We start from the raw sequence: 13338 nt of genomic DNA on the forward strand, positions 1-13338 counted from the left end.
AGCAGGTTGAGAAGATGTGTCCTGTCTGAGGAAGAAAGAAACATCTCTTGCTGGGAGGGACGTTCAGATTGGGCCAGGGCTGGAGGTCAGTCTCTCTCTCTCTCATCTGCTGAGAAACCCCTGTTGCTTGGAACTGCTGTTTCTCATTCTTTTGAGCTTCCAGAATACTCTCACCCCTTCCACTGGACAGAACCTTAGCAGGCTTCTTCCTTCTTTCTTGTCCTACCAAATTATACGAAGGCTTTCCCATTTTGGAAGACATAAATGCAGCCATTTTGGTGAAACAGGCAGAGTTGTGGCACTTTGATCTGGGCTGCAATAATCTTTGCCTGAGTTTCAGACTGTATTTTACTAACTCTTGCTATCTCCTCTACCACATCTAGGACTTTATTTGGCACTAGTACTTGTAAAATGTGCCTCCCAACAAGCTTTTATAAAATTCACTAGTTAGCTTATTCATTCATGTGTGTCTACATATTCCAAAAGCTGATATCAGGAGTGGCTCTAGTCACAAGACACTTACTTAAAAGTTCAAAAACGGTAGTTACACCTTGATTCTAACTGGTACCCACACTTCTTTTCACTAAGAGGCTTAACTCAATCTTTAAGAAAAAAAATATTGTTTAATTCTTTTCCTATGGAATATACAGTATTGTTTCTTTTTCCAGCGGAGGCTATGAAACAGCAGAAAAGGCCCTCCTTTGGTGCCACACATCTCACCCACTGAACACTGAGAATCCTGAGCTCAGACTTCGAACCTCTTCCTCTTTCCATTACATTTTAAGGAGTGTTTATCTGTTTCTGTGTTTCAATGTGATCGTGATATTGTTGATGGCCCCATCTCTACTTTTTACAAGGTTATCTTTACTTATAATTCCATAGCTGACTCAATTTGTCTAAAACCAGACTCTTGTCTTATTTTATAGACAGTATTTAGTCTAGATTTTGCCTCTGATGTTCCTTACCTTAGTAAATAAAACATGGTGCTTAGGCCAAGTGGGCACTCTAACAAGCATATCCAACCTTTGACATTGAGACAGTATGTTGTTGTCTACAAATTCATGTTCAAGTACCATAAAGTTGGGTTTACAAAAATAATGAAGAAATCCCATTATGTTTAAGTAAGTTTGCCACATAGGGTTGGGCCATACTCCTAGCTGTCCTTGGCTACATGAGACCCACAGGCTTTCACTGAGGTTGGACAATGGGCTATCTTAAGCCTGCCCCCACCATTTTCTCCAGCATGGCTGTTCTGGTTCAAGTCCTAGCTTCTCTTGGGGTGGATAGAAGGATTTCCCAGGGGATTACATGCTTTTGCCCCTCCTCTCAGTTACTGTAGATTCCTGCTAAAATGCAATGCCTTCTCACTAACAGACTCCAGTGTAAGCTGGCTCTTGAGCCCATCGTGCCACTGTGTGTGTGTGAGGACCCTGTCTCTTGTTTCCATCCATGTATACAGGCCCACTTTCCCTACTCATCCAAGGCATAGTTTGCCTCAGAGCTTTTGTCCTGATGCTCCTCTGCCTTAGATTCCACTTCTCCAGGTACACAGATGGGTTCTCTGGATCGGGATCACATGGCATTTCTTCTTGAAGGCTTTTTCATTTTAGTCACCATGTGCTTACAGTAGCATCCTAGAATCCCCATCTTAGTATGCTTTTTTTCTCTTATAGATCTGATCACTAATTGCTATTATATTAGAACTATTTGTTCTTATCAATATCCACATTCAAATGCCAGCCCCGTGAGGATATGGTACACCAAGGCATTGCCTGTTTTGTACACTGATGTAGTTTCAGTACTCAGAACAGTGCCTGGCTCATTTAATATATTGAACATATATATGTGGAAAGAGTGACTGTATGAATAAAGGTGTCAGGGCCTAATGGAATACTCAAGTGGATAAATCACTGCTCCTATCTCCAAGCCCAGATCACATGACACATGAACACTTCTGCTCTGGGACACTCTGGCCTTTGAATCTTTTCCAGTATCAACTGCTTCTTGCATAGACTTCTCTGGGATTTATGTTTCTTCTCCAGCTCCACAAAATTTGGGCATTTGGAGTGAATTTTATAGCACAGCACAAGTTCATGTACTGTAGTGCAGCTTCTCTCAGGAGAGGGGGGCTCTTTCATGTTAATGACGATGATAACAGAAAATACAGAGAAAGAAATGAGAAAGTTAGATAAATTTAGTTCCAATTCTGATGGATCCTGTAGTTAGCTTGAAGGTAAATATGTTTCTGAAATCATTGCAAATTGGAAGACTAACAAGAGCTGGTCCCTTTTCGGGCGAGAGCACATCTGGATGCCAATGAGCTGCCTCAGCGGGTCAAAGCACTTGCCACAAAACTTGTTGACTTCTGTTGGATTCTTGGAACCTGAGGAAAATACAAGGAACCCCTCCTAAGAGTTGTCCTCTTGTGTTCATGCCTGTGCTATGGGATGCTCACCATGGGACATGAACACATGCACACACATTGTATACACACAACATTAGTAAATTAAAGTTACAGCTTAATCACCCAGAGTCCAAGGTTTCATATCCAATTCTGAGGCTGGACTTTTATTTCAGACAAAAAAATAACTTCAGAGATGGCAAGCACTGCAGTGAGAACTCGTCATGGGAACGACAGAATAGCAGTGATCATTGTAAGCCCTGTGCCAGGCATTAGCACAAATTCTGTTGGTAGAGTTACTTAACGCTCACCCTGTGAAGAAGATGTGTCATGTCTTCTTTCAGATGAAGAGATGAATAAAGGTGCAGAGAGATTAAGTGACTTGGTGTCACACACATAGGCGCCACTGATTTCAGAGCACGTGCCCTTAACCACTGGGCTTTATCTTTGGATATGTGCAGAGGCAACTGAAGAAAAACTGAGGTAGAAGCAGCTTTAATTTTAATCAAGTTTTAGATTCACCCCGTAACCAGTTGCCTACATATATTCAGACAGGATAATGGATTTGCTAACACTATTTTATTACACTTACTCATGTCTCTTCTCTCTATTAGCCTGTATAACAACCTTTAAGGAATATATTTGATTCACTTTTGAGCTATTAAATTTATTTACATGCATGACATATAGCCAACAGTCAGCTTTTGTTAAATAAGAGAATGCCCCGCCCATGTTTTTTTAATCAGTTGGAGCTGTCCCAGTTAAGGTAGCTGTCAGGTGTAGTGAGCCTCTGGTCACTGGTGGTATTCAACAATATGGTGCATGTATTTTGCTTCATTTTTGGTTTTTTTAGAGATATGGTCAGGTATCAGGTAGTCCAAGATACCTGGCCGTCAACTAGCTGCATAATCAAGGATGTCCTTGAACTTCGGATTCGCTTGTTTCTACCTCCCACATGCTGCAATTGCAAGCACACATCACTATAACCAGGCTTATTCAGTGTTGGATACAGAGCTCAGAACTTGGGGCTGGTGAGATGGCTTAGCTAGTGAGGTGTCTCCTAAGACCTGCAACCTGTGTGTCTCTGTGACACACATGGTGAGGGAACACAGAACTCAGTCTTTCAAGTTACTCCTTACTCTCCACATGCATGCTGTGCCACATGCACATAACTAGCATGGGAATACACATATGCAAACCAAAACTAATTAATTAAAAAGAACTCAAAGTACTTAGATCTTCCTGCATGCTAGGAAAGTATACTACCAACTGAGCTTCCTCCCCAGCTAAAGCACATGATTGACAAATTGCTGCAAATGAACATGCAGATCAAAGCTTAGGTTAAGTTTTCCTCTAACTATGGTTACCTAATATGATACTGAGTTAGTTATGGGTCTTTCTCCACATATTTCCAGAGTGTCTCCTATGTGCCTAGCACTGCAAAGATAAATGTGGTCAAGCCAGTGTCATAAGAATCCGGCCATCACTGACAAATCAAGGGAAGACATACTTAAGAGAATAGTATTCATTTTTGTTAAGAAAAATAAGTAGAAAAGGACAGGTTTTAGTGATGTGATTAGCAGACTTGGAAGAACCAGGTAGGAAGGTTGAGCCTTATGTCTTTCTGAATGTCTAAGAAGGGACAATTTGGGAGATTGAAGTACACACGTTATGAAAGTCCCATAAGAATAGTGAATCATTTGCTATCAAGATATGTCATAAGGCTAAATTAATTCAATCGAGAGTAATTATTTTCTGAAGTATTTTGCAACTCTTGGAACAACTGTGCCTTCTTTTATTTCCAAAAACTCGTAAAGGTGGTTAACTTTCCCATCCCCCACTGCACCTCTGCAGAGACGAGAGCATGAGATAGAACAGTCTGTAAGTAGGATACAAGTGAGACTTCTGTTGCCTGGACAGTGGTTCTAAGAGCAGGGCAACTGAGGCCTTTACTCCCCTGGATGCCTCATGCGGCTCATCTCTCACACATGTCCCAATTCGTCTCCACAGATAGTCATAGTTACTAGCTGGGACATGATGTCTAGGTGGGCGGGGGATTCCCCGTGGTGTTTCAGTCATAGTTGCCTCTGCGTTTGGCTGGCATGCTCCTGATTAGTTTACTAACAATTGCTTTTTTTCTTCTTATGCCATATGCTATTCCATGATTCATCAGCTTTGAGTCTGTTGCCTTGAAGGTGAAACAATTTCTTCCAATGTTGATATTTCAAAATCTCATAGATAACAAGCACACACATATGCAGAGTCCTTTCAGAAGTTTTAAACATTTGGAGATGAATGAATTAAGCTGCTACAAATGGAAAGGAGTGTTGTAAAATTATAACGGTTCTATCCAGCCATCTTTTGTGAACGGCTGCTGGACACTAAAAGGCCACTTTTTTCCCCTAGTTTTGTTTTTCTTTGTGAAATTATTGATGGCATGCATTACATATGATTTAAAAAATTTTAACATTTTATCTAAGTGACTTGCTTTATATTATTTTAATGTTTTGGGTTATAAAATCTTTACCTGGTTAACTGAATAAAGTTTGACTTTCAAATTAGCTGTTTACATTGTAATCATGGGTTCTTCATGTATTCAGTGAGCAGCAGTGACTATCCAAACTTCAAGAAATAGCCTGTAAGTTCCTGATATAAATAATAACCTTTTCAGAGTTTGAATACAAACGAAGCAGCTCTTTCTGCATGGACACTTTTTAAACATTTAGAGATTAGGCATCTGATTGGTGTGGACCACACTAACTTTCTGTGGACAGTTTTCATCAGTGCTCTGAGTGCATTGAAATGTTCTAGCTACCTGTCTCATTCTCAGAATGCTGGTGACTGTGTTTTAGGACTGTGTTTTAATTTCATGGTCTGAATGCATGTGAAAAGATCCATGGGAGTTGTATGATTGGAAAGAAAAATTTAAATGATCCTAATTTTCAGCATTTTTTTTTTGTCTCCTTCTTACCCGGTTTTAGCTCCTGTTTGGTTCAGGTGTGCTGGTGTCCCTAAGTCTTTCTGGGCCTCAGCTGGAGAAAGTGGTGATTGACAGAAGCCTGGTGGGGAAGCTCATCTCAGACACCATCAGTGATGGTAATTATACCCGTGTGCAAATCAATTGCCCATATTAACAGTGGGGCAGGAGAAATACTTTGTCAACAGGTAGACTAATTATTACCACTGGGGACTTGCAAACACAACAAGTAATTGCTTGTAATAGCAGACTTACAACCCCTGGGACTGACACAGGTTTCAACTAATATTTAATGTCTGTGCACTTCACTTCTCATTAAGTGTTAAGCTCAGAATCTAAGCACTTTTTGATCTTTCCTTTACAGTTTGGAATGTAGTTTTAAAATAAACTTTTTCATCCATTAAAAATGATTTATCTGTTATTGACAATTAAAATTTTTCCAAATAAATTATGTTTAACTAGTATAAATATGCTGAGACAGACAGCCATGGAGTACTCTGAGAAGCCAGTGCCAGATACACTAGGGAAGTCCAGTTCTGTTAAATGACAGCACCATGTGTGGTTGCTATAAAGCATATTAAAAAGATTTTTAAACCATTTATTGAGTAGGAAGTTTAATGATATTTTTTTGAGCCATAAAGGTTCCGTGCTGGGTGCCATTCTATTTAACTCAAGAAAGGGACTATATAAGATATGATCATTTTTATTCTAGTAGGTAACAAAAGTGAAACTGAGCCACTCAGGATAATGGTCAGGCTTGTGTAGGTAGTAAGTGACTTTGTCAAGATCTGAACACTAGTTCTGACCTACTTTTTTTCTGCTAACTATGATAACTATAGATTTTAATATTCTTTTTATTTGGGATAAAAATATTCTCAAAGCAGGTTATATTATCATGAAAGATTAAAAACAATATCTTAGTTTGAATAAGAAAGGGAGATGTGGTGTTGCAGAAAGGACAGAGGTGAGAATGGAAACCTTTCTTTCCACTGTACGCATCCCTAAGCACTCTGAGTACAGTAAGGCATAATCACACAGCTTTAAGAAAGAAGTCTGCAGGACAGCTATCATTAGCAACAGTGCTGATAGTAACAGGTGGGGGGATCACTGTGGGCATGTTATTTCCTCCACCATGTAGGCGTGTGATGCCAAGGGAACTCTGGGAGAGAGTTGTGGTTTCATAGCTCATCACGGAACCCTTCATTGACTTTGCATGTAGCAGTGGCTGTGATGGGTTCTCCTATTGATGTTGTTCTGTTAGATTGAACAGGAAATGTTCAACACCCTTCTGTCTGAGTTGTCTTTCTTCATGTGCTTCTTTTATATGTACCCAAACAATGCACTCTCAAGGGACCTGGGAGTGATGCAGTTCTTGGCAGCTCTCCAGCTCCTCCACTGTTGGGCGCTGCATGTGCATCCAGAGGTGGAGTGAAAAAAGTATACAAGATATTAAGTAATTTCTTTTTTCTTTTTCCTTTGTTCCCCTAGGAACAATTCACATAACAATGGCTCTTATTATAGCTTAGGATATTTTCTACCTACTTAAATTCTTTAGTAATCAAACTGCAGAAGTATTTTTGTGGCTATTAATTATTAATTTATATAGTATGCACATTTGCATATTTATTTCATCCAGTTTGTAAGTCTTCAAAAGAGGGATTACAGATAAAAAAATTTAAATAAAAAAATTAATTTGGTAGAGAGCACTGATTAGTATCAATCCAGTTTCTTCTCAAATGGCTTCCATGAATGTTGAAACAGTACATAGATACACATAAAAGTCTCTTTCTGCCTTCCTTGTGCTCTTTCTTATGGAGACAGGCTCATAGTATGTATCCCTAGCTAGCCTCAAACTTTGACTGCCTCTGCCTTCTACTTGATGGGGTTAAATATGTGCCACAATGCCCAGCCTCTCTTATATGTTTTGAGCTCTGGTTCCCAAATATTTCCTTTGGTGGTGTCCTCAAGCATTAGTTTATGTGGAAATAGTCACTGAAAAGGGGGGAAATACCATATCATCATTTGTCAGGTTGGTGGTTATTGTTTATTTCTAATATCTTTACCATCATTCAAATATACTTGGGAGATGTTAGTAACTTCTATTAATATTTATTTTCTGACAGCATCTTTTAATAATAATTCGGCAGAAGTGTATTAACTTGTTATAACTTTGTTCTAACTTGGATTCATTCAATCTTCGTTTTAGCTCTCCTTACAGACAGTTTCATCATCTTATCATTTCTGGCACAAAACAAACTATGTTTTATTCAGTTTACAAAGAAAATGGATTCTCTTGATGGAAACAAGAGGCTGGAGAAACTCTCAGCCTTGGACCTTAAGGTAGAAATTTCAGTATATATAGTCATATTACCCCTCACTAAGGTACTCTAGAGGACTGCATAAGTTCACGTCACTGGTTTTATTCTTGAGCATATGTGGGTGTTGGGAAGTCTGAGTGTGCCTTTATACCTCGCCTGTGGTGAAGGTCTAACAATGGCATATTTAAGCTCATGGAGGTTAAAGTTGGCTTGTTTGCTAATGTTCCTATATATTGCACTTCTCATTCCCCTAAGTATCCATATACATGCACTGCGTTTCATGATGAGAAAGGGAAGAAGGGTCTTTCAAAGACTAATAGAGAATATGATAAGTAATGGTAAGACCCTCACATCCCACCTCCAGCTATGACTGGAGGAAACGCAAAAAGAAATTTCCATGAGGTATGTCAGTCTTTCTCCTCTGCTAACGCTAGGTAATTTGTTCCCTGTATCACGGACTTCACATCGACTAAGACAGGATTTTTATTTCAAGTGATGTACTTAAATTTTCCACATAACATTTTGACTGCTGGTTAGGCACCCTCTCTGCAAGGGTGAGCATCCCATGCATTTCCCAGGCTGTTTCAGTTCAAGGCTTCTTTTCAGCACTGATCTCTGTCTGCAAGATTGATCCAGCCTCTGTGACGTGGATTTGAGACAGTTCACTGTTCAGTGGGAATAGAGCTGATACACAGCTTTCTTAAAGGCCGGGCACATGGACACCACCCTCATGTGTCTACAGTAAAGGCAAGGCGAGCCCTGCGCCTTGGAGTTGGTCTGTGTGCTTGGATGCTGATTTTTGTACCTTTCTGTACTTTGGAATTGTTATTCATTATGATTGGGCTGATAGTGGCATAGGAAAGATTTAATTTGTTTAATAAAAGTATCTATTCTTATAGGAAAGAGTTTTAGCATGGAAGAACTTACCTGAAATAAGTTTTTCACTGTGGCAATAAAATACAATCTGGCTTATATGCCAGATTTGTGGAGCTTCTATAAAATTTGCATAATAATAATTTTCTCTAGCTGACAATTTATGGTATTCATGTGTACATTTAGTCAAAAATTAAAGATTCTCTTTTAACATTTTATAGCACTGTTTTTCCCAAATAGTTAACTTAGATAGATTTTAAAATGCTGTTTTTTTCCTAATATTAATCTTTAAAATATATCACTATTAATTAGCTGATATCATTTACAGTGTTATTTACCTTTTTATTTAAAATTCCATAGGACAGTTCCTTTTTTTAGAGGTGATGAGTAGTGTGGTGTCTTCTTGACTGAAGGGTGGTGGTAATGTGAGCCAAGGGAAATTGCAAGGGCAGCAGCTTGTTTTAAAAAAATATAAAGACAGGCTAGTCTTTGGGCCTATATTGCTTAAGTCGGGGAATTAATACATTATTTTTGCCTTTGGACTTGAGGAGGAATTATTGGCAGTGTGCATCATTACTACACAGTCGATAGAATATGACCGTGTTTCCTTGAGGAAACACCATGAATTTCCTTTCTTGCTTCAGTGTTTGAAACATGTGATAATTAGTAAACACCAAATAACAACTGATATGCATTGTACAAAAACTAAATATGCCAACCACCTATTTTTTAACTTGATTTTATCATCTAGAAATTTGTAACACGCCTTAATGGCAAGATAGATACCAAATATAATGTGTACTTGTCTTTATGTATTTAATTAACAATTATAGTTTTTCTCAAAAAAGGAGAAAATTACAATAATCACATTGAAAACATAACTATAAGTGTTTAAACTTAAAACATACAGTGTGTCTGTGTTTTATCATTGCCCGTTTGTATTTTAAAGCAAGAATGTGTACTGAGTATTTATAATTTTGATTTTTCTTCCCAGCTATATCATAATTTAATTATTCATATTGAAATAATTTTGACAAAAAGAATTTCAGGGTAAATATCCTGAAAGTGTTGACCTTTTACAAGCAAGCTTTTCTGTCCACATTTTAAAAATCTAATTCAGTTTAACAGATGAGGGATAGTGCAAGGAGTTAAATGTTTACCATGATAGAACAACACTGGTAATTACTTTGATTTTAGTTCTTTTTGATGTGTATTCAGAGGATGAAGAGGTCAATAATATTATGGCCATGCAAATAGAAAAGAGTTTCTTTTGACCATGTTGGAAAAAAAATAGCAGAGGATTATTAAAGCATTAACCTTGATTTTAATGGCCTTGGTTGAGTGGTGAGATCACAATTTGGATGAGCCTGATTATTTACTAAATACAATACATAAATGCAACGGGTTCTTAACACCCATTGCACTCTGGCATTATCGCATTACTGCCATCCTTTGTTGCCTTGCAGACAGGAATATGAAAGCAATCTGTCATGTAGTGAGGCTGGCTCCAGAAGCATTTCTCTGATAAGAAGACCCCCTGCCCTTTGCTAGTGTCTGGTCCAGTAGGCTTAGCCATGCGCTTAATCCCCAGAAAGTGGTTCGATTATTGCTGACCAGCAATGGCAAGATAGTTTTTTTTTCCTTCCAAGCTATCAACCTTCCATTAATTCCTTAAGCAGAAATACGGTGCAATCTATATTTCCTTGGCATGTGTCACCCAGATGGTGCCGTGCTTATGTTTTCAAATAACCATGTTCCAAAATAACATAGTTTGAATAATAAATTCGACAAATCCTTCCTAAGAAAGAGAAGTGTAATTCTCAGAAGCTGCATAAACTTTCATGCACAACGCCATGGCTTATCCCTTTATGCAGAATATGTGTGTAGACGTCTCATATTCTCTTAAGAGATATTTGCCTCGTGTTGCTTTTCCTTTTATTGTTGTCAGTCATTGTTAACATCTTATGTCTTAAATAGTAGTCAGACAGTCTTGGTCAGCAGTCCTGAACGTGTCATTTAATACAGCTGATCCTAAGCCATGTGTGTAGGTGGATGCTGTCAAGCAACCATGACTGTACATTTCAGTATTGATTGGAATTGCTACATCTAGTTCCACCCAGCTCACATTTCTCTTTTTCTTTTCCTCTGCTAAAAATTGGGAGCATTTGAACATATGTCTTTTTTATATATCTGTCAAAAGAATTTGGTAAATTCTGACACCCTTGTAAGCACATGTTGAAGATGCATATTTACTTGAGTGTATTACATTTACAGATGCTTGGATTTTCTTTTCAAATAAATGATTTTGCATCCTTTTAAAGAAACATTTTCATATGTTTTGTTTGTCTTTAACCATTAGATTTCCTATTATGACATACCTGGCCCAGCCAACAGGACAATAGATCGTCACTTAGCTGTCAACTCCACTCAGGATCTAGTTGTTTGTTGGTGGCCGCTGGTCAGTGATGATGTTTGGCCTTGGACTCCAGTTTCTTCTGAGAAGGACAGAGCCAATATGCTGTTGCTGGGCTTTACTCAAGGAGGATTGGAGGTAAATCTAAAGCAAATGTAAACGTTTTAATGAAGGGAAAAATCAAAGAGTATTACTGGTTTTTCTATTCTGAAATATATGTGAATTCATTTTAAACCTATATTTTATATTTTCAAATATTCAAAAAGGAAATTGAATATAAAATGAGATCCTAAATGTATCATAACTCGAGTGTAAGCAGACAACTCTATGGCTGAAGTAATGCAGTGATTGAGAGCATAGGCTTGTGGGCTCAAGTGCCGGCCCTGGCGCTGCCATGCTCTCCATTTGAGTGAGCTACTAACTTACTCAAGTTATAGTTTATTTATAAAGTAGAGTTAAGCTGATGAAAAAAGTGTATACATTATAGCAACACTTACAGACAACAAACTTCGACTGACACTGTTTGTCAAAGATTTTGTGCATGGAAAAACTATGCTAGCATTCACCCTTAACCATGAGTCAGATGCCTATTGTGTGAACGCCCCCGTGCAGCCATACTGTCAGGAAGCAAGAAGCTGCAAGGAGGCTGGCTGCAGCACAGCCTCTCATCCAGGGTCTTACCTCCCATGGGAGCCCTGGAAGGACGGTGTCTGAGTCCATGTCCGTGGTCTCACTCTGTCTGTCCCTCGTATCACATAGATGAATGAACCTGTGTGTGTTTTCATTTTGTATCCATATAGACACAAACTTCTGGGGGTTTTTTAAATTAAAAAAGTTCCCTCCCTTTAAAAATTTAGTTTTACCTGGGTGAAACAACTCTATTCCAATATTTTCCTCTAACCTTTCAGACTTTAAGAAGTATTTCTCAAAATCAGTGTTCTAGGATAAAATGAGTAGGTCTCTGCTTTCTCTTCTTTCCACTTACAGTGTAGACTTTTAATCTTTGAGTTTCATTTACTTTGGAGATGGGTTGTTTTGTTTGTTTGGTTGGTTGGTTGGTTGGTTTTTAGGTGTAGGCAACAGATAGTAAGAAGATAGCAACAAGCTCCTGATCCTCCTGCCTCAGCTTCTTGAGTGTTGAGATTGAAGGCATGTATTACCATGTCCAGCTCTAGGCTGCCTTTTAATATTGAAGGGTCCTAATCCATATCTGATATGTATGTATGTCTTCTTTGAGAACTGGACCTTTCCCAATTCTTCTGCAGTAAGCTTTCCCATTTCTGTGTTCTGGCTTTGGATAGGTAACTTAATTTAACTGGCTTTAGTTTTCTTATTTTTAAGATAGTAAATTTGAACCAGATAAGTTCACCCCAGGCTGCTGGTGGCTCTGATGTGCACAGGTATGGGTGCTAAAATGCAGATCTCTTTTGACCATTTTTACTCCGTTCTTGTTCTTTAGTATCTGTTGAACAAAACTCAGCTTTATCTAAACTAGTCTTGACCAGCCTTTCCAGTGTTGCTTTCTTATATAAGTGTATGCTCTGGCCCAATAAATTTACTCTCTGACTCAGTTTTCCCAGTCTAATTACTGTGGTGTTTCTGCCTGAAGTAGCCAGCTGACTTTAAGCATGATCTTGCATAAGCTCCGTGTTTCATCCCAGATGATAGGAATAAAAAACAGTCTTGCCTGTAAGGGACCTTAGGTTTTTACCAAGAAGAGACAAACATGAAACTAAGTACAGGAGAGTGTCAGCTTGCTCTAGGTAGAACGTGTGTAAACTATAGCAGGAGCCACAGGGAGTGACTGACTCTACTTACAGAGAGTAAGGCTAAAGTGTCCACTTTATAAAAGCATCTGTATTGGTTTTTACAAATTTGCATATAATTTGTGAATATGACTTTTGGTGCTACCTGGAATCATCTAGTCTAGAGCCTCTTTCATGCTGGGTGAAAACATTCTATCACTGAGCCATGGCCTAAGCCCACACATGGGTTTGAACCACTTATTGCTTCACATACTCTCTTTCACTTCCAATATTTCATTATATGCAATTTATTTTCCTGGCAAGGCTTTTGTTTTAGGGTTTGGTCCTTTAAATTGTCTATCAAAATTCATCTGTTTGAAAACAATTTTTTTGTAAATTTTTCCAGAAACTCTTGGAAATTTCACTATGCAAAAGCTTAATTTTTTTTAGGGGAAAATAATTGTTTTCCTTCATATGAAGACATAACCTTTAACTGAAACATTTTTAGCATGTCATGAACTAAAGCTACCAGTGGCTAAAGTTGTAGTAGTCAGGACTTTTTCTTCAGTGTCCTTCCACTGGCAGCAACAGACTTTAACTCTGATTATAAC

General features: G+C 38.4%; 1 protein-coding gene across 17 annotated transcripts in view; it reads left to right on the forward strand.

The window, feature by feature from the left end:
* Positions 1-13338, forward strand: part of Wdpcp (WD repeat containing planar cell polarity effector) — a 326719-nt gene that overhangs the window by 112217 nt on the left and 201164 nt on the right. For 16 of the 17 annotated variants that reach the window (XM_006514636.3, XM_030245786.1, XM_011243680.3 and 13 more), the window contains 3 exons: positions 5383-5497; positions 7585-7718; positions 10929-11120. In XM_006514636.3, coding sequence (XP_006514699.1) covers positions 5383-5497; positions 7585-7718; positions 10929-11120 — 441 coding nt within the window. The remainder of the gene's footprint in view (positions 1-5382; positions 5498-7584; positions 7719-10928; positions 11121-13338) is intronic. The other variant, XM_030245787.1, reaches the window with a different exon arrangement.

This window comes from Mus musculus, chromosome 11 (assembly GCF_000001635.26).
Source record: "Mus musculus strain C57BL/6J chromosome 11, GRCm38.p6 C57BL/6J".
Classification (NCBI taxonomy): Eukaryota; Metazoa; Chordata; class Mammalia; order Rodentia; family Muridae; genus Mus; species Mus musculus.